Source organism: Mesoplodon bidens (genome assembly GCF_964165515.1).
Source record: "Mesoplodon bidens genome assembly, chromosome: 14".
Lineage (NCBI taxonomy): Eukaryota > Metazoa > Chordata > Mammalia > Artiodactyla > Ziphiidae > Mesoplodon > Mesoplodon bidens.
The window spans coordinates 53,740,602-53,763,049 of NC_138170.1; the positions used below are offsets into that span (position 1 = coordinate 53,740,602).

General features: G+C 38.4%; 2 protein-coding genes across 4 annotated transcripts in view; both read right to left on the reverse strand.

The window, feature by feature from the left end:
• DYNC2LI1 (dynein cytoplasmic 2 light intermediate chain 1) overlaps positions 1 to 5,059 on the reverse strand; it is a 46,439-nt gene extending 41,380 nt beyond the window's left edge. For all 3 annotated transcript variants that reach the window (XM_081254185.1, XM_081254186.1, XM_081254184.1), the window contains exons 1-2: positions 4,948 to 5,059; positions 2,952 to 3,069 (exon numbers count right to left, since the gene is read on the reverse strand). In XM_081254185.1, coding sequence (XP_081110311.1) covers positions 2,952 to 3,069; positions 4,948 to 4,955 — 126 coding nt within the window. In that variant the 5' untranslated portion in view covers positions 4,956 to 5,059. The remainder of the gene's footprint in view (positions 1 to 2,951; positions 3,070 to 4,947) is intronic.
• A 5,518-nt stretch (positions 5,060 to 10,577) lies between these two features.
• The window catches only part of PLEKHH2 (pleckstrin homology, MyTH4 and FERM domain containing H2), a gene marked incomplete at its 3' end in the record, with an annotated part of 109,803 nt that continues 97,932 nt past the window's right edge, over positions 10,578 to 22,448 (reverse strand). The window contains exons 25-30 of the mRNA XM_081253957.1: positions 21,499 to 21,640; positions 16,302 to 16,447; positions 15,099 to 15,228; positions 14,233 to 14,319; positions 12,018 to 12,155; positions 10,578 to 10,757 (exon numbers count right to left, since the gene is read on the reverse strand). Of these exons, the coding sequence (XP_081110083.1) occupies positions 10,578 to 10,757; positions 12,018 to 12,155; positions 14,233 to 14,319; positions 15,099 to 15,228; positions 16,302 to 16,447; positions 21,499 to 21,640 (823 nt within the window). The remainder of the gene's footprint in view (positions 10,758 to 12,017; positions 12,156 to 14,232; positions 14,320 to 15,098; positions 15,229 to 16,301; positions 16,448 to 21,498; positions 21,641 to 22,448) is intronic.

The following is a 22,448-nucleotide window of genomic DNA, read 5'->3' on the forward strand; positions in this document are numbered from 1 at the left end:
CATAAATTATAATTGTTGAATAAAACACAGAGGAGAGAGTCCAAATATCCAAAAGTAGGCAAACTGTGTTAAATCAATTATGGTACATCATTTGATGGAGGTACTTTAATAATAGTCTATATCAGATTAAGAAGTTTCTTTTCTATTCCTAGTTTGCTAAGTTAGTTGCCCCAGATGCTGAATTTTATTGAATGCTTTTCTAATCTACTGAGATGACCAAATGATTTTTTTGACTATGACAAATGAATGCAGTATTAAAATAGCAAGGAAAGAAGAAAATCATGTCTTTTTTCCAGATTCTTTTCCATTATAGGTTATTATAAGATATTGAGTATAGTTCCCTGTGCTATACAATAGGTCCTTGTTGGTTATCTATTTTATATATAGTAGCATGTATATGTTAATCCTAAACTCCTAATTTATCCCTCCTCCTTCCGCTATCCACTTTAGTAACCATAAGTTTGTTTTCTTTTTTTTTTTTTTTTTAGGATTTTTTTTTTTTGCGGTATACGGGCCTCCCACTGTCGTGGCCTCTCCCGCTGCGGAGCACAGGCTCCGGACGTGCAGGCCCAGCGGCCATGGCTCACGGGTCCAGCCGCTGAGCGGCATGTGGGATCCTCCCGGACCGGGGCACGAACCCGCGTCTCCTACATCGGCAGGCAGACTCTCAACCACTGCGCCACCAGGGAAGCCCAGGATTTTTTTGATGTGGACTTTTTTTTTTTTTTTTTTTGCGGTATGCGGGCCTCCCACCGCTGTGGCCTCTCCCGCTGTGGAGCACAGGCTCCGGACGCGCAGGCCCAGCGGCCATGGCCCATGGACCCAGCCGCTCCGCGGCACGTGGGATCCTCCCGGACCCGAGCACGAACCTCGCGCATCCCCTGCATCGGCAGGCAGACTCCCAACCACTGCGCCACCAGGGAAGCCCATGAGGGCCATTTTTAAAGTCTTTATTGAATTTGTTACAAATATTGCTTCTGTTTTATGTTTTGGTTTTTTGGCCGCGAGGCATGTGGGATCTTAGCTCCGGATTAGGGATCGAACCAGCACCCCCTGCCCTGGAAGAAGTCTTAAACACTGGACCGCCAGGGAAGTCTGCACAAGTTTGTTTTCTATGTCTGTGAGTCTATTTCTGTTTTGTAAATAAGTTCATTTATCTTTTGATAGTTTTTAAGTTCTTAAACCACGTACATGAATTACTTTAATTAAAGTAATTTAAGATAACAAAAACAGACTGTAACAAAAGATCTAATCTAATAAAATTAAGGACAAAACAACATCATAAATGAAAAAGGCTTGCAGATCCCAAGCTCAAACTTAGTGAGCAGGGTTATGTGATTACTAATATTTTTCTGTACAATAACAGGAACACGGCATCTGGCAACAGAGAAGCTGGCAGACCTGCTCTAGTTGACAGTAGGTAAGCAAAACCTGAAAAATTCTGTTTTATCCTGAGAATTTCACATTAGAATAATTCCAGTTGAGTTACTAGGATCATGACAGATAGATAATCCATGACGTGTAGAGTCCATGACACGGACAGTGTCTAAACCTTCTACAGTTGTTAAGGAAAACCTCAAAAATTCTGTTCCATCCTGAGAAATACAGATTAGAATCACGGCAGATAAGACAATCCATGACTGACTGATATAGAGTCCCTGACACAGAGGTATGGCTGAAAGAAACGTTAAAGCCGAAACAGGAAGACTCAGGGAGACAAGGTGGTTGCCAGAACTATTTGAAGGGCAATTTTTAAATATTTGAAGGTTTAACAAGTAGAAGAGTAAAATTAGACTTACTTGCATACTTTTACAGGTCAGAATTCAGACCAAGGGGCGGAAGTTACAATGAAACAGACTGCAATTTTCCAGCAACTAGGCTTTGTAACTAGGATTTTCTAGAAACAAAAATGGAAACAGCCTGCCTTGTAAAAGAAAACAACCCCCATCGTTGGAAATATTCAAACTAAGACCATACAACCACTGTTTTCAGTGACTAGAACCCTGGGGGAATCTAATTTCTCATAAAAAAAAAAGCACCAGTGCACAATCACACACAATTCTGCATACATTTCTAGGGAGTTCACAGACCCCAAGAAGTACCTCCATGGATCCCAGAGTAAGAATCCCTATTGCAGAAGAGTAGACTAGGGCTTCCCTGGTGGCACAGTGGTTAAGAATCCGCCTGCCAATGCAGGGGACACGGGTTTGAGCCCTGGTCCGGGAAGATCCCACATGCCGCTGAGCAACTAAGCCCGTGCGCCACAACTACTGAGCCTGTGCTCTACAGCCCCGTGCTCCACAACAAGAGAAGCCACTGCAATAGGAAGCCCATGCACTACAACGAAGAGTAGTCCCCACTCACCGCAACTAGAGAAAGCCCACACACAGCAACAAAGACCCAATGCAGCCAAAAATAAAATAAAATAAATTTATTTTTAAAAAACAGTATATCGCCTTTAAAAAAAAGAAGAGTAGATATCTTCAAGGTTCCTTCCATTTCTGTGACACTAATTTAAGACAGTGAAAGTTAAACATATTATACTCTATATGGTTCATGTTTTTATTATCTATATGCTTGTTTCAGCTGTACAAGTTACCTATAAATATGGCCATTGGAATAGTATCAATATTTATGGTGACTTTGTGCAAACTGGGAAAAGATAACTCCTCTGGGCTGTCTAGTCAGAAACACATGCCCCTTCCTCTGGGCTGCTGTGGCCCAGGTCAGGACACACCGCTTGACAAGAAGAGAAAGGCTGGGTGTTAGTCCCTACCCTCCCATGAGCAGGGCCCAACCAGATCCAATGTAACCAGCAGGCCGGAGATTGGTCATCTGGTTAAAGGGTTGAAGTACCTAAATTTTTATCAAAGTATTACAATAAATTTTACCACTGGTTGTTAAATCATTACAATACTTGGGGAAAAAAAAAGTAGGAAGAAATGCATTACCCCGTTTTTACTGCCAATGAAGAAAACAGACTTTTCTCCAGTTTCAACTCCATCGCCTTCACTTCCATTACTTCCCCGTTTTTCCACTTCAGCTGTTGCGATTTCCCAGAGAGTTTCACTATATGAGGCAGAAAACCAAAATTCAGAGAAACAAAAAAGAATCCTTTCAAAAATTTCTTTCCAGCCCAAAGAAATTTTATTTCAGTCAGATTTATAAAACAAATCAACATCATTTGGGGGGGATAATTTACTGGTAAAACTTCGGAGGATTAGTCATTCTCTTTGTACTAGATTGAAGCGGAAAATGATAAGCAGAGTCTTTATTGCCAGGATTTGAGGTTGTCTGATTTGGGGGCTTCCGGGCAAGGCTGAAAGCTGTGTGTGTTAGCGTGTCAGACACACATGAATGTACAATGACTTTTGGAAATGCACAACTTGAAAACCACCATCATCTAGGAAAAGGGGGAATGTGTAAAGCCAGTGTACCACATAATCTTTGCCCCCTGAAATAGTTTTTGGCTTTGTTTTTTAAATTATATATTTTTTGGCTCAAGATTCCTTTTTTAAAGGGGGAAAATCACCTAAAATCACTTTTGAAAATCAACTTTTCATTTACCTCTCTACACACTCATATAATTTTATACAAATAAGATTATATCTTTTTTTTTAAAGTAAAGCCTAAATGAATTATGGAGTATTGAACTAAAAATACATGAGAAAGATTTGATGTGTTACAAGCTCGAATCTACTACTTTCTACACAGAGTATGCCAACTTGAGCAAATTACCTAACCTCTCTGGATCCTTCATTCCTTTATTAAGTCAACAAGTATTTCCTGAGCGCCTAATATATGAAAGCTTCTGTGCTAGTCCCCAGTCTTACCTGTTTCTTCACCTCTAAAATGCTGATAAAAAAGAGTACCAACATCATAGGATTGCCATGACTGTTCAAATGTGATAATTCATTTAGGTTGGGGCCTGGCCTATACATAATCACCTAAAATCAGTGAGTGTTTATAATCATTATTATTCAAGAACCAGGAATGAAAAAAAAGGGGTTAGAAAAGATCAAAACAGGTGTCCCTAAATGTTTGCACTAAAATTCACACATTTATTTCACACGTGAGCCCCTGAGAACTCAGTCCGGGCCTGTTTGCTCTTCAATTACACACTGTTTCTTCATAATGTGATTATCTTCTTTCCAAGTTCCCAGCAGAAAACAGAGAAGGAGGTGTTGTAACCAATTAAACCGTGATGGGAAGCTTAAGGTTCATAAACTCAACAGAGATCACACCGCCCACCCACCATGTGAGAAAAACAGACTTTCCTGCTCTGTGATGGACTCCAGGACTCCTCTCTCCTGATGTCCTTGTAAGTCGTTTAGAGAAGGTTTAGGTATGACCTTGAGAACAAGCAACTAAAACAGACATCATAGAATTGAAGAGCTAAAATGTATTTGATAGGTGATTAAAATCCCACCCCCACCCCTGCTGCCCGTTTATATATGACCTTACATTCTTCACAGTGCCTTCTCAAGTTAGGCTCATTTATTGTTGTCGTGAACCCCTGCACCCGGAGCCGAGGTCCCTGAGGAAGTGGTCTCGCTCACCGCCTGAAACCCTGTTCCTAGAACATTCCCTAACCCTCGAGAAACTCTTATTGAAAAAGTGAATAATTGGAGTTGAAAGATCTTTTGATCTTTCAAAATCTCTTAACTTTTCCACCTGGGGAACTTTTCTACTTGCTTTCGGCAGAATCCACACTCTCAAGGATAGTGCCTACGGATCCTTGACTAACAAGACAGGAATTGCAAAGAGGACGAACTCACAATTTTCTTCCACCAACGGGTCCCGCGAAGATCTCCCCTCCCCAAATATACCCCCAGCGGCCTCTCCCTCCACCCCTCCCCCATCTCCACCCCTTCCTGGCTGGGTTGGGAAAGAAGGGAGGCTCGCGAGGGGAGCATAAGCCAGGCGCAAGCAGGGTTGCAGGGATACCTGGGCATTGTGGCTCGGCCGCCCCACCGTCGTGGTCTCCGCGTAGGGCCCAGCCTAGAATCAGCTGGACCGCGAGCTCTGCGCGAGGCCGGCTTTAGTGCAGGCTCTTGTGTTGCTATGGTAGCGACGTCACAAGTAAACGTTGCGTGCAGAAGAGGGGCATCATGGGAAATGTAGTTTTCGGCGTCCTTTTCGAGCCTCTCAGCTTCCTCCGTTAGGGTGGGAGAGGCGACAAGTGGTAATAAATCTGAGACCTAAAAACTCTGGGCTTGGAAGTGTTCTTTTATTTAAAAAGTATTCTACTGAGTACCAACTATTTATATGCCAGGGGTCTCTCTCTCTTCAATTACTTTTCTCTCCCCAGTAGCAGTGAATTGAGAACAGAGAACGAAACAATCTCCTGAGCTGTTTTCTAGTGATTTACTAGAGGCAAAGAATATTTACGATTTTAGTATTTTCCAACTTTCTGCTTGTTTGGTTGTTTCAGGTTTTATGCAATAGCACATCATTTATTAATAAGTTAATAAAGCAAATGCATCTCCAAATACTTCATTTATCTCCAAATCAATAAAAAAACATCATTACTATATGACATACACAACTAATTATAATAACCCAAAGGAAGCCAGAGATATAAGCTATTGCAGAGAGGTACAAACAATTTATATTAGAACAAGTGACTAATTATTCCTCAAAGAGTTGGTGAAACATTCATGGCAGTGACAGTATTTGATCTGTTTTGAATGCTGACCCAGGCTCTCTAGCCCAAGATGAGCTGATTGACTGAAGGAGAAACTGTTCCTCTACTGTTCTGCCATTTGGCTCAGTCTCTATGTTGTAATGTTCAAGAATGTGGGCTTTGGAATTAGACAAACTTAGATCGAAGTCGGGACTCAGCCACACTAGCTAAGTTGCCACATTGCCACAATGGAAAATAACTCAATTTCTCTGAGCCTTAGTGTCTGATCCTGTAAAGCAGGGGAAAATTATGAGTTTTAAATGAGATAAATACATGTAAAACATAACTTATGTGTGTCTGAAACATTATAAGTGCTTAATACTTGTTATTATGGTGAGGTAAGCTGATGATCAGCAACTTTGAAGAAAGAAACACAAGGAAATGAAGCAGATGGCTCATAGGAAATAAAAGGCATTCACTTCAGATAAAATCTTTGGGGACAACATTCTTCCAATACGTAGGTGCATTTTGGAGACATAGAAGACTACAGTTGCACATAGGAAGGGAAGTAATGAAGTTCAATGGAGAAAGGATGGTAGCAAGTGAGGCTGATACATCCATCATTGAATCAGCATTGCCTATAAACTCACAAACTGATGTGGGACAAATTGTAATGAATCGCAATGATTTGGGTTCTGCAACTCTAGAATCCCTTTGCATGTTAGTTGGGAAGCCCTATTGATACGGACAATAATGGCAGCTAACATTTTGCCAGGTGTTTTCTGTGGACTAGGCACAGTACTAGCATTTTAAAGTATAATGGTTTGGGTAACTGGGATACGTGGTTGAAGGAGGGAGCCTGGTAACCAGGAAGGTGAAGGTTATCTGCCTGGGCCCTAATCACCAGCACTGATTCAGGAGTGATTCAGTTGATTCACCTTGATCTGATTAAGCAGGTGAGTTCTCTTTTCTACCCTTATGCCTCCTGAGGCTTCATACTTGGATGAAGAAAGTGACTTTCCTGGGTAGATGAAAATTGTTCTCAAGGTAAAATATACAAAGATTTGAGCTCCTCTTCTGAATCAGCCCAAGAAGACTCACAGATTTCAATGGTGGTGATGGAGGAGGAGATGGTTTTATGCTGCTTGCTGGATGAAACGAACAACAGTGCAAAAGGATAAAGGTGTGTGCAGAGTATATTTGGGGACCTGTGAATAGTTTGGGGTGGAAGCATATAAAGTGCCTGGTGGGGCTACGGTGGGAGAGCAAACTGGACAGGTAGATTGAGCTACAGTGAAGGATCTTGCAGTCTGGATTTTACTGTGCTGGCGATGAGAAACCAAATAAGATTTCAAATAGGGGTGTGCCATGACTAGACCTAAGTTTCAATGAGATAATTTTTTGCAGCTATGTGAGGGATGCTTTGGAGTCTAGAAGTCCATACGGAGGCTATTAACAATAGCCCAGAAAGTGAGAACTTTTATATTTTTTCCTTGTTTTCAAAGTTACATGAGCTTATTGTAGAAAAAAATAGTATACAGAAAAAACTAAGAGGGTATAATAAGCAAATACCAAGAGTAACAACTATTAAACATTTTGATGTATTTTATTCCAATCTTTTTTCTCAGAGAGTTGAGATTTTACTGTAAAGTTTGTTAACATTCTGATTTTAACATGTCTTTTCCCATATCAATTTTTTTTTTTTTTTTTTTTTTTTTGCGGTACGCTGGCCTCTCACTGTTGTGGCCTCTCCCGTTGCGGAGCACAGGCTCTGGACGCGCAGGCTCAGTGGCCAGGGCTCTCGGGCCCAGCCGCTCCGCGGCATGTGGGATCCTCCTCCCAGTCCAGGGCATGAACCCATGTCCCCTGCATCGGCAGGCGGACTCTCAACCACTGCACCACTAGGGAAGCCCCCATATCAATTTTTTAAAACCCATAATAAACATAGCTTTGATGGCTGCATAAGGTTCCACTATATAGATTTTTAATAATTTACTTAAGCATTCTCCTAATATGAGTGTTTGAGGTTAAACACCTGAGTTGGGCCAGTCAGAGTCCTTTTCTGGAATTTTTCAAACAAGCATTAGGAAAATCAAGTCATTCCTTCTCTGGAGGAAACTGGCATATTTCCTGCTAAATGAAGTACTCTTGTAGCAATAAAATCCCTTTCTTCCTTTAGGAAAAAGAGAATGGGGGAAATGTGAGAGGAGATGCGGTCCCTCCATGAACCAGTTAGCAGAAAAGCTTCTCCACCTTATTAGTCCTGCTACTCACTTTTGCTTCCTCACTCCCCACATTCCCAAAGCCTTTGCTCCCCTGGAATCAGCCCAGAGACTCTGCAGTGAAGTCCAAATAGCATGACAGCTAAGAGGTGGGTGGATGGGTGAAATGTGTTCTCGGCATCTCAGGACCACTTAAAGCCTTTTTCTAGAGAAATACGGTTATCCATGGTGGTTAATTCTTCAGGATTATACTTCAGTACAATTATGGGTTACAAGTATTGTTACAGGAACCTACCATGTATTTTTGTCCTACGGAAAAAATGTCCAAACAACCACTGATAAAGACATTTTTCAAGCAAATACTTTATAAGTTGCGACTAACTTTTCTTGTAAATTGAGAGTTAAATTCATTTCTAAGCTATGGCAGTATTTGACTTTAAGGACACACACAGAAATCTAGAGCATTTAAAATAAAATTTTAGACACAGTCCAATCAACTTACCTATAAGGAGCTTATTATGAAATCATGGGAGAACCCCATGATCTATACATATTGTATATGTGTCAATATGCATACATACATATGAAACTTATAATTTGCCAAAACAGCTTCCTTTTATATGGATAAAACAAAGCAACACAGAAGACAAAGCATGAGTGCAAGAGAAGGAGGTAATAACTACCATTTTCACTAGTAGTACACCTCAGCTTTGACAATGAAAACATTAGGTATTTCTTGAAGATTATTCAAAAGATAATGCTTGAAATGGGTTTTGTAAATCATTTATTATGATTGAAAGGGAAGAAAATGATAGGAGACAAATATTACAATTAAACATGTAACATTATTCTCTTGTAACCAATCATAATAACATACTTTGAATTTTTTAAATGGCTATATAAAAGTAATTTCCCAGAAAATAAAATTTTCACATCATCAGTTACAGGAAATTGATTTCTTTCCATCAAAATATTTTATCTCTGCTCTATCAAAAATAAATGCCAAGTCTAGGGTACTACCATTTAAGCTAAGCCTTCACTACTTGTTTAAATTAGATTTTGGGGGGGCTTACCAGATGGTGAACTAACTATTGCCTGAGAATAAAGTCCTCACACATATGTAACAGCTCTGCCAAGCCTGTGGTTCACCAACTAATGATTATTAAATGGTTTTCTGAAAAACAAAAAAAACAAAAAAAAGGTTTTCTGGGAACTCAGAAACTACTGTATCCCAGCCAAAAGGCTCCTGAGAGTCATCTCAAACTGGTAACCAATTTATTATCAGAAATTAATTTGCTTACCCAGTGAGTGGTTGCGGTTCAAAAGATTTAGGAGAAATAGTAAATGGTAATCTATTTCTATGGGTTTTTTTTTTTACCTTTGTCAGTACTAATAAAGCAAAATCTTACTTGATCAGTATACTTCTTGGCTCTGTCCTTTAGAAGGATGCTAACATGGGATGGAACATTTTTAAAAGGCTTATTGTGAGAACAGTACATTGCCATAGGGAGAAAGCAGCAAAAAAGAAAACATGAAGGCTCTGCCAACAAATTAATTCAGCAGCTAACTTTTTTTTTCCAATTGGTTAAAAAAATACCATACACAGAGTGATAAATATAAGTCCAACATATAAATATAAAATATTCTACACATAAATAAAATTAAGTATACTCATGATTACTATTTCAATTAAACATTTTTGCAATATAATTTTCATGTCTTATCACAGTTTCATTTTTATCGTGAATAATAAGTACTTTATTTTGACAGAAACCGGAATGTACTGACCACTTACGTAACCTAGTAAAGTAATACATTTCTAGACTCTTTCAACTAAAAATTTGCCTCCTTTGACAGAAGAGTTACTTTCTCTTTTCTTTTAAAAAATATTTTTGGGAATTTATTTTCAAACTATAATTAAAAAGGACTGTATGAGGCAAAGCTTTAAGAATGGTCTTTGTTTTCATAGATATTATTATTTAACAAAGCAAGGTCAAGATGACCCAGCACCAATACAATGAAATGTGGGCAATATTCCAGTGAACTTGGGTTATGCTGACAGCCAAAGAATGTCAGGAATCACTGCCTCATTTTAAGTTTTACACTCCAGTGATCTGAAAAGGTGACAGGGTACACTTTCTAAAACCACATAGGAGGTTCTGGTTACCTAGCTCCTGTTTTCTCACACAATGATTCATAGGGCCAGAAGACTTACTGCACTTGCTCTAAAATTTACCCTTCAACACCACCCTGCAGCTGTTTCTTAAACTGTGTACTCTACTTCTTTCTAAACACCATATCATTACTCAAAAGCACATTTAATTACGGTACTTAATTTTTTGGCAATGAGCATTTCCAAATAATCAACTGGTTTGCCAAATGAGAGTATGGAAAAACTCCCTTGAATCTCACTTTGTAAAGATTGTGAGAGTATTTTTTTAAAAAAGAGAAAAAAGCCTTGATGTGTCTGATGGCAAAGGAGAAGGTGATGGAAAAACATGACAAGTTCTAACCCAGTTAAGCTAAGAGAAAATCAGCACGTGGGAAAATCTGTGTTTAGGTCTTATTACTAGCATTCATTTGAACATTTATGAATCAAATGAAAGAGAGTAACCCTCATTATTTTTAAAGAATGGACTGCTACTGTGTGTGTGCCGTGCTTCCAGGATGTAAACGAACTTATTTGGAGCCGATGCAGCCACTGGTTGGAGGACAGGGCCCCTGAGCTTTCAGAGTAGAGTGGGGCCTTTGGTTGGTCTGCTTGACAGAAGGGGCTGGCTTCCCATCAGCCTGGCTTGAGGACCCTGGGTCCGAGCTGACAGCAGCGCTGGAGCAGAGAGGTGGTGAACCGCCTTCTGCTGACAGAGGTTGTTTATGTAGCTGGCGATCAAAAGGGTGATTTCGAGAATCTAAAACAAGAAAGATGGAATTGTTATTCTCCTGAGAAGTTCTCATCACTTCCAAAAGAGAGTGAAGGGTTGGCCGTGGGTGCTCTCCATCTGCAAGTGCCCAGGCTACCAGATTTCCCTTTTAACCAGATCAAGCAGTGCAGTACAGTTGATCCTTGAACAACACAGGGGTTAGGGGCCCCAACACTCTAAGCAGTCAAAACTCCATGCCTAACTTTACAGTGCCCCTCTGTAGCCACGGTTCCTCTGTATCCGCAGTTCTACATCCATGGATTCAACCAACCGTGGATTGTGTAGTAATGCAGTATTTACTACTGAAAAAAAATCCATGTGTAAGTGGACCCGTGCAGTTCATACCCATGCTGTTCAAGAGTCAACTGTACTTACATGTTCAGCACCATCAAGGCACTGACCTATTTTCCCATTACTTAAACCAGCAGAAAGTGATACTTTAAAAAACAAAAACCAAATTTAGTGGCAACATTAGAAACTGTGACAGGACTACAATTCTACCAGTTATCCTGAAGCCACATTTGTGGACACATGAATAAGAAGTTCAGTGTAGTGTATCAACTCTTTAGACTAAAGCACTGAGTGCACCACGATCTTCTACACTTACAGACTCCACTTAAGTATAGATTTAATTAAGAAATATATATGCCATTTTTTAAAGTTTCAAATCCTAAAAAAGTAGTCTCTTTTAGTTGAGAATTTTAAGACAAAGTCTTAGAAAAATTAATTTCTCATTTTTTCCCCTAAAATCAGAGTTACATGTTATAATACAGCCCTTTTATTTACTGCTTTTACTTAGAGAGACATTAAAACTACATAGTTTGCTAAAAATAGTAAAGAAACAAGTATGCCTTAATTTTAAAACCTCACTCTTCTCAATAATGAGTCTATAAAGTGAATTACTCCAAGGAAATAAGGTAATGTGTATAAAGTACCTGACAATAACAACTTATGCCAGGACCACTTATTTTGAACTTTCTGTATACCAGGCACTGGGCTATAAATACCTTACAATTCCTTCATTTTATTCTTAATCCAGAAAAAAAAAAAGTAGCATCATAGCATCATACCATTTTTTAGATGAAGAAACCAAGGTTTAGAAAGATAAGGTAAGCCAGAATTTGGCCCTGTGGTTGTTTGATTGTAAGTAGAGTCTGTTTTCCCATGAGGAACTTATTCTTTGTACAATATATGTTTTAGTATGAAAAAAACTAGCATAAAAAAGTTAGCATAAAGCCTTCTACTCACCTTGGGTTTTGCCATGGCAAAAAGTAATTTCTCTGTTGGTTTGTCCTTTGAATGTGCATTGTTAATGACTATCATAAAATCATCTTGATAACCTCCAAAGGTCATTAGACTCTTGTACACATAGCTGATTATTAACCTCTTCAAAGAGAAATAAAAGTAAGTATGTTATACAATCTTTATTTTCAAAGAAAGATGAGAGATGATTAATAACATGTATCTCCATTAAAATGATGATGTGGTCAACCACTGCAGATGGAAAATATGTTTTAAAAATTCCATAAAGTTCCAAAAAGCAAAACTTGAACTTGCCATGCACCAGCAACTATTTACACAGCATTTACACTGTATTTGTCCTTAAGATTTCTATCTATCTATCTATCTGGTTGAACCATATGAAACTGATGCTTTTTAAGGTAAAAAAAAGGTCAAATATTGGCAAATCCACATAGTTCACCCTGATATATAATATCATAATATCATATATAATATCATTTGATATACGTAAACATAAACAGTATCATGCATATTACTTTTTTTAACATTCTGCTTTTAACTTAATATGTTATGAACATCCTTCCATGACAACAAATGTACTTGTATAACATTTTAAATGATTTTATAGACATTTATTTGGATTTTATAGACACACAGCCATTATTTAACTAATCTCCTACTGAAGAATATTTAAGTTTTTTTTATTTGTTACTATCTTAAACAATACTCCAATGAATATTTTGGGACATATTTCATAATACACATAGCCTAATTATTTCTTTGGTTATAAACCTCAACAGCTGAAATTGCTATCTCAAAAAAGTAAATCTTTCCAAACTCAAAAAGGTTATACCCATTTACATTCCCAGCATTACAGTCTTGCTAACACAGGATATCATCATTCTTTTGAAGCTCTGCCCATCTGATTGGTGAAAAGTAGAATCTCACTGTATTAAACTGAATTTATTTGATTGGTGGTGAGATTAACATTTAAAAATACATTTATTGAACATTAGTGTTTCTTCTGTGAATTGCCTCAGCCCATTTGTCTATTGGTATGTTCATCATTTCCTTACTGTTTGATAAGACATCCACATTCATAAAGGATACCAACCTTTCATCATACATGCAGCAAATATTTTTTCCCAATGTGTTACTAAAACAATTTAAATAATATAAGTCAAAGATGTACAGTCTAAAAGGAAAGGAATCTGCGTATCTAATGATTAGCTTACAAGATTCTGAGCAGACCATCCCAGCACTGAACACCTCTAGTGCTGCAGGCTGAATGTCTACTTCCTGACCTGCAGGTCCATCTCCTGGGATCTAGGAACTGGTTTACTTAGCTAAGGTAACTCAATACTTGTGTACTATTTCTGTTGACTTTAAGTCACTGATTTTATAATCTATCTTCAGATTATCTATTCAAGAACTAAAAGGCATTCAGGAAACATAAACGCCTTCAAAAAAGTTTTTCAGCAATTATAAGGAGAAACAGTTACTATAACACTAAAGGATAACCTCGTTTCCAAGAAATTCTCAGTGATCCTGACTATAGCCACAAGTAGGAGAGCCCACTACACCTACCAGGTGAATTTAGCAATCCTTGCCTAACAGGTAAAAAAAAAAAAAAAAAAAAAAAAAAGAACAAAAATTTTAAAAGTACTCTGATACATATAAAATATGATAGAAAATAAAGTAAATTTCAGATGAATAAATGAATAAATAGAAATCACAGTTTGACTTTATATTTAATCATGTAAAAAGCTCTAAGATACTGTCTATGTACAAATGAACTGGTAATTGATATTATGGGATAGTACAGAAATTGTTATAGAAGGCTTCGTGAAACTGAACTTAAAACTTTGGTAACTAAAGTTTCTACCTTAATGTTATCTTGAACAGTTTCATTTTACACAGGAAGCAATCTTCCAAACACAGTAAATGAACAGTCATTTTACAAATACAACCATGATTGCAATTTAGTCATGGTATCTTAATATTTTTCTCATACACAATATATAACCTGTCTAATCTTGATTTAAAAGATTAAATTGTAACCATAGTTATATTTGTAAAATGACTATTCATTATATAGTATTAGGCAGAGTGTTTTCTGTGTATGAGAAAAGTCATATTAAGATATCATTACCTTCTGTTTACAGTACACTGAGCAATGGAAATAGTTGACTCAATGCAGAACTTAAGGATTTAATCTTACCATGGAGTTGTATTCTAAGATGCTTAAACCATCCTCATGTATAGCCAGCCACATGAAAGTACTTCCAAGTGATGATGGGGTTATGGGCTATGAAGAGGTGAAAATACACTACATAATAAATGCTAAGCAAAATTACAGAAATATTTTTCAGTGTAAATGCAATGCAGCATTTGCAATAACACAATAACATCTTATTATTAAAAATCTCACCTGGGGAGCAAGCAGTGTGGTATAATGGAAAGAGGAGTGAATTAGCAGACCTGGGTTTGAGACCCAGATCTGCCATTTATTAACGTGTGCATTTGGACAGGCCTCTTAATCTAACCCCCAGCAGGTTTCATCTCTCCTTCTTCAGTGTTCCTGCATCACTCTGTTCATGTCACCCTTAGCCATATTCTCCACACAATAGTTGTTTCCAGGCCTATTGCAATACTGGTTGTGAGTTCCTGGAAGTGTGAGTACAACCTATCTGAAACCATGGGCTTATGTATCCCTAGAGCTTAGCTCAATGTTTGGCAAACAGAATTCATAAATACTAAATGAATGAGCAAATGAGTTAGAGAGTAAATGAGTGAATGGATGAATGAATAAAGAGAAGAAAGCAGAGTTCACCTGTTGTCTTCAGTCTAACGATTAAGCCTACTGAGTGTAAGAAATGATTTATGGTACGGGGAAGTGGAACGGAAGGGAAAAGACAGAGACGCTGATGGCTTTCCTTCCTTTTCCTTAGTGTCCCTTCATGGTTTTCTTTAAATTGTTGGAAATTTCCTTATTTTCTTTTAAAAAGCCAAATGTACTAAACCTGGGGTTACTCAGGTTATCACTTTATATTTTACTGAACTGAATAGCCCCCCATTCTTTCTTACTTTTGCAAGAAACAATTTGGCACCAAAGAATGGCCACTTCCTGGCTACTGTCAAATAGATTCGCACACAATCAGCAGCACTGTGTCCCCGGAGGGCCATCCATCTGGTTGACAGTCGCTGGCAAAGCTGCCTAAAAAAAGAAAAGAACAAAAACAAAAACACAAAAGAAAAACACATAAATAGTGTATCATCCTCCCAAGATAAAGCTCTCCTTGAGCCAATCCTAAGCACCACCGGGAGACATACTCACAACCGAGGTGAAGAAGCTGTTGTTCTGTGAGTCCCATCTCACCACTGTCTACCCCTAGTCCTTTTTGTAGCATTCCTTCCACCAAATTCTCCTATGGTTAGTGCTCTCAGTATGTATGACCTAAGTTCCCTGCTCCCCACCCCCTTCAGGTAAAATTTTAAAATCTGATAAGCTAACATCAAACCTTCGCATAAATTAGTTTAAAAGGTAATTTCTCATGGGAATAACTTTCATTTTTAAAGAAAAGTACAAGAAGTCAAGACTGAAGAATGAATCCCCAACAGTGGAATTTTAGGTGCTACCACTCCTGGTTTGGAGAGATGCTAGCTGCAGGGGAAACCTCTTAAACAAAAGCACGAAGGCAACCACTTATTCTACACAGACAACAGACTGATCTCAAATGTTTCTGTTTTGGAAAAATTCATGGTGAATTGGATTTGCCTCTATTTTTGTATCTACAGCTTTTCTTTATATGGTCTCAAAAATCAAAACTTCAAATTAGTTCAGTTTAATTAAAATTTTATATTATAATAAAAAATCTTGTGTAAGAAGATAGTTTATTTTTATTCCAATTTGTTTATAATGGAATACCCTAAGAGATAAAAATTTTTTGGTAAACACTTCATAAAATTAAACATCTTATTAGCCAATTTTTTCCTTTTCTTTATTAGCATGATTAATTTGGACAAGAATGAATAAGGTCAAATGAAAAGTAGATCTTCTAAATTACGGTCGATTTTTTTCTCATTCAAAAAAGTTTAAATCTAGATACTACAGTTTCTAGGCACATCTTAAATAAAAAGAACTATAATCTCTTGGTATTCAACAGTATTTTAAAAATCCTGAGAAAATTATTATGTACAATTTTTTTCATCTTAAAAATTTGAACAGAAAAATGTCACTGAAAAACTAGTGTGCATCTGCCTTTTCAAGAGTTACAAATAGTTCTTTACCTTAACTGTTCTTCAGAAGAGTCATCTCTATACCTTTTAGGATAAAATTTCTCTATGAGTTGTTTTATGGTTTGATTTGCTTTGCACTGATTAGTAACATGCCCTGCTGGAGTAGAAAAAGGTCTTTCAAAATCTCCAATCTCCACCTAAGTGGAAACCCAAAAAAGAGAAAATACAGGATATTAAAAAAGAATTTTAAGAAAGATTAGGTTTTTTTCTAAACATTCTTCATAACATACAATATATAAATCTATTTGTCATGATTGTGTGATTATGGAATTTATAATCATATATAAATACTATTATTTAAATTTCATTTGAAGTCTAATTATGAAAAAAATCTATAATTTAAACATTCCAGTTTCATCTCTACATTAATCACTCTAGGTTAATATCTGGTAGTATTCGTTAAAGGTCACTTACTCTATCATTCCTGTAACAGCACCAGATAATTTTTCATTTTTAAGGTACCATTTTGGTTGATAATAGTAAGGCAAAATAGAAGTTAGAAGTGAAAAATTAAGAAGTTATAAAGCTATGAAAAATCTTTAAAAAGTATTACTTGGACTTTTTCAGGATCTCTACCGAACATCATGGGAGCAAGTACTATTTTCTCATTACTTTCTTCCTAGATTTTCTCCATAAATGTTACTGTATTCATCCCCTCAATCTATTATTCTGTCATTTCTGGAAATAAAGCCCTTCATTCCCCCTTTTCCCTGAATGAAACAGTGTTCAATCCTTACTTCCATTAACAGGCTACACAGATGCCATCCTCTGCCAACCCATCCAACCAATCACCCATCCATCTCTCCATCTACTCTCCCACCCATTCATTTACCCAAACCTATACTGAGTCCCTGTTATATGCCAGGCACTGTGCTAATTTACATGAGAAAGAAAAAAGTTGAACATAGTTCTTATCCTCAAAGAGTTTACTGTCTAGTAGGGGAGACTGAAGAATAAATAAATACTTGTGATAATCTGTGTTAAATGCTTTGTATAGAGTACCAAAGAGGGCTCAACAAGTGAGATGGGGTGGGGGACATACTGAACTTCCACATCCTTACCTAGAGTACTCCCCAGCAAGCAGATGGAGGGTTCCATCAAGACTGGGATGGTCTTATAGAAAGCCCTGGGTCTCCCATCTCAAAAGGGCCCTCTGCCTTCAAGTAAGCTGTTAGCACAACCAGCCTCTGAGATTCTGACCCCGTGACCTCCTTTATCTAGTTCTTAATCTGACCAGCTACTGTCTAAATTCCTCAGCTGAGCTTTGCCCTTACAGTCTATTCTTATGACTTTCTAGTTTCCTTGACCTGGTCCCTTACTTGACGGTTTCTTGGCTTGGCTTTGCTGTTCAGTTTTTTCACCCTCATCTCCTATCTAGTCAGGTATCATCTTAATTTCCTCACACCAAATAAAAGTTGTCCATATGCTCTTCAAATACATCGAAATCCTTCCCCCAGAGCAAGCTTTTCATTGTCTCCACCTATCACCAAGCAGTACTCAGCACAGCTAGCTGTGAACCCTTAGACCAGGAAATAACCTCTAAGGATATGGCAGTTGGACAAACAATAGTTACAAACATAGAGGCCACTTAAGGCAAGCTTGGCTGTTAGGGAACCCTGTAGTGGGATATTCAAGCTCAGGGTCTCCCTCTCTGGCTCCTGGCATACTGTGTGGCACAGAATGAGCACAATAAATGTTTGGAGAATCAACTCCAAATGTTTGGAGAATCAACTCAGATAATCTCCAATACGCCTCATATCAACATGACCCCTTACCAGACACCATGTACAGCATTCAGAACATCAGCTCCAAGAATTTCCTGATTAGGACAGAGAATATCAACAAGGACCTATAGATATGCAAATCTACAACAGAAATAACTATTTTCCTCTACAGACCTCAGATTTCCTTAGCATATTTCATTTATCTTCACAAAAACTACTCTGAGGAAGAGACCAGAGGTATTATTTAATTTTCCTTTGGTAGATGGAGAAATTACACTTTTTAGTTAGTAATATGCTCAGAATTTTCTAGGTGTATGGTTTTACCTTTCTACCCCTTCCGAAAATTCATCTAAAAAATATTAGAGGTGTGTATCTCCAAAGGATATGATAATTTTTCTTGGAGAAGCTTTCCCCAGAAAATTAAAAAGTAAGACGATGAACTTAAATTTTAGCAAAAATAAGAGTGATTTTAACAGAGCATCTGTGCCTTTAGAGAACCAAAGCCTAGAATGGCATGTGATAGGAAATCATTCCTAATCCTATCACCAAGAAAAAATGTGACCTAGTTCTCATTTCTTCAGCTTTTTATCACTTGCAAAAACGGAACACTCAGTGTAGCACTAAATGATTTAAAGTCTGGATGACCATAAAATTGTTATGAAAGTAAACTAAATTATCAACTAGTCATTCATCCAAGAACATTTATGGAGAACGGACTGTGTGTAAGGCACTGTGCTAGATACAAAGATGAACAGAGAGAGCCCTTGCTCTCAGGAAGGCCCCAGTCAGTGGTGCAAAGCAGAAACAAATAACTAATAATAAACCACTGGGGTCAGGACAGTAATAGATACGTGCAGGGCATTACAGAAACCCCAAGATGAACATTTAACCCAACCAGGCAGAAGTCAAGAAGGTTTTCCTGGAATGAGTGACCCCTAAGATGAAAACTAAAGGATAAGCTGAAGTTAACAGGTAGAGGCATGGGAGTAGAGGTGTTCCAAGCAGGGGAGACAAGTAACGTTTAAGAGGTGAGAATAAGTGAATCATATACAACTCAGGACCATACAGTTCAAGGGAGAGAGTATTAAAAGACAAGGCCAGAGAGGCAGGCAGAGTTTAGATCATGACAGTCCCTCCATGTAAAGAGAATGACACAGCTAGATTCACATTTTTGCTATATCTCCATTCCAGTTACTGTATATTACTGCTGCCTGACAAACCACCACGGCAGTTTCTAGGCCCAGACCTTAGAAAATGGCAGCTTCCACATCTTGTCTCTTCCAGGACAGCTCTTGCCACCCCACCACCATTCTGTGAGGAAGCACAAGCAACCACTTTAAGAGGCCACGAGTAGGTCTTCCGGCTGACATTCCCCAGCAGAAGTTCCAAGTAAGAGCTGGCATCAGCCACAAGACGTGTGAGTGAATGAGCCTTCAGATGATTCCAGCCCTCAGCTACAGAGTCACAACCAGTCTACAAGCTATGCCAGCTGATGCCATATGAAGCGGAGATAAGCTGCCCTTATACATCCCTGCCCAAACTGTCCTTTTGAGCCAAGTCTTGGAGTCATTTGCCATGCAGCAATAGGTAACTGGAACAATCTCTCTAGATTCTGCATGGAGGATAGAAGTGTATGTGGGACCAGACAAGAGAAAAACGCATTAGTTAGAAGCCTGATGCAGGACAGCAGGCAGGATGTGATGATGGTCTGAACCATAGCAATGGTGGTCAGCATGGAGAGGAGGGAACAGAGTTAAAATGGGCAGGGCACATTTTAACTGGGGGAAAGGGAGAGAGGGAGGGCAGAGTCAGTGATGATTCCTCGATTTGAAGCTTGCTTGGCGGACTGAATGGAGGCAGTGAATATGCAAAATGTGAAGGAAAAGAAGGGAAGATGATTAGCTCCCGATATGTCGAATTTAAGGAGCCCGTGAAAGAAATATGAGCTGGAGAGAAAAGATTTGGGAATCATCAGCACAGGGGTAGATAAAATTAAGAGAATGAGTAAGATGTCCTGGGATGGTATGTAGAGTGAGAAGACTGAAAACCTTGGGGAATCTAAGCCAACGACACATCATTTTCCCTTAATTAACCTGTGCAAAGACCCAGATGGGGTAGAGACTGTGGGTTGTCTCTTATGACCATTCTCTCCTTCTTCCTGAATAATAAAAACCTTGAATTTAGCTGGGCTCACTGCTGCCCAGCTAAGGCCACATTCTCCAGTCTCTCTTATAGGTTGGCAAGGTCGTGTGACTTAAGTTTTGACAGAGAAACATAAATAGAAGCGTTCTGTGTAACTGCTGGGAAGCTTCTCAAAAGCAGGAGGGCATGCCCTTCTTCAGTCCTTCCTCCATTATGATGCCTGGAACACTGATGTAATGGCTGGAGCTCTGGCAGACCTCCAGGACCGTGAAGATGACAGCAGAATGGAGGGCAGGATAAAGCCCATGCCCCTAATGCCTGTAGAGGCGCCAGCATGTCTATCTCTCGCTGGGGAGGGGCAGATTTCACCCCCCCACCAGAGTTCTCTTAGCTGGTCTAATCATGAAACTGACACAAGACAGATTAACAGGAGAAAAAAAACCAATTGAACGCACAGAGGTCTCATAGAAATGGGACCCCTGAAATGACCAAAGCAGGCTGTTTATACATCATTTTTAGACAAAGAAACAATTATTTATGAAGATTTAACAAAACAAAGGGGTTTGTGCTTGGGATAGCAGATTAGCGAAGAAGCAACAAAGTTTGTTTATACAGCTTTCTTAGCCTTGAATTCCCTAACTCTGTTGACAAGGATGCTTTTTATCCTCCTGGTAGAGGGAGGATACTTTCACATGGGAGATTTATTTCCTGCTTTTAAGGGAAAAGAGGGAGGTCAGAGTGTTTTTTAAATATATATCATTTTTTTTCACCAGCTGTTTCTCAAGTAACTTTAATTAAAAATAATCAATATGCCACTGAGGCATATTTGGGGGCACACTGCCCTGGGCCCCAACTCTCCATATGAGAGACAAATAACACTTCCATTTTAACTGCCATTAGTAATTTGCATGCGTGTGTGGTTTACAGCCAACTGAACTTAATTGATACAATAGGTAAATAAAAGCAAGTGCTTTAGCTTTTTAGAAGACTGATCCTATTTGACTACTGAACGATTTTAGCATGGCAACCGCAACCCCACAGTTCGACACTCAAACTCCTTTATTAAATGCAAAGCTTAGTGAGATATTTTCAAGAGATTAAGAAACTAGGTTCCCTTTATGGAATATTGTCTCATACATCACTGCAATTGTCAGCAATGGGAGTCAGGCTGCAATTATAATGCCTGTAATTTTTAAGGTGTTAATCACAGCAAATTGAATTTAAAGAATTACGAAAAGTATATTGTTTTACTACATTTAATTCAGTGGAGAAATTAGTATTTTATCATTACAAAACATCGCTCTATGTAAAATGGAAGTTACCTGAGCTAAAAGAGCTGCCATTTCTAATGCCAGGTCCCTGTTCAGAGGAAAAAGTCCATTTACTATTTGATCATTTGTTTGATACATTAACAGCAGCTTTTCTCTATCAGTCTCTCCACGAGCTTGCATTGAGAAATACAGTCTGTAAAAAAAGAGGAAATCTTTCATTAAATGATCTACTTACAAAGGAAAAAAGTAAAGAGAAATCCAGAGGACTGATATGGGGTTGCTCTAACAATAGTTCTCTCAATGATACAAACTTAGACCATTACTATCGGTTAATGACCTCTATTTCTGTTCTTTATAACGTTTATCAGCAAACTGAGGAAAAACTGCTTTGAAGTTGAGGCTGATGGATGCTTCTATGCTACCTTTATGCCCTGAAATACCTTAATACCTTAGGTGTTACTGAGGAAGGACCTCAGACACCAGTGGGCTGTAGAAACCGAGTTTTCAAAACACCCATGATCTTTCCTAAACACTTTGGACACACCAGGGAATAGAAAATGAAGGTTTCAATTCAAAATCAACATCGAATGGTCAAGTGGGGCAGTTTTCTCTGGGAATCTAAAAGATAATATCTGCACATTTAAATGTTTTGACTTATGTCACATTCTGATAAACAGCCTTAGGATCTCAACAACAGTTTACATGTTACCATTATTACTTGTTGAAACATGACATGACTTTTGTTCGCCTAGGTCTTCCTCAATTCAGTGACCCTCTGTGTTTAATCACTGTGCTGTTTCTTGGTATGTGAGGTTTCTGGGGCTCTGATTCCAGGCTGCAGGGCAGGCACAGAGCCCTGTAAACACTGTAAATGCTGTGACAGTGGGGTGGGTAAGCAGCACCGTGACATACCTTCATATTGTCATGACAACACAGTGGCAGGAAAACAGAGATTTAGATCTGGCATTTGTTAAGTGTGTGCTCAATGAGCTATAACTGGA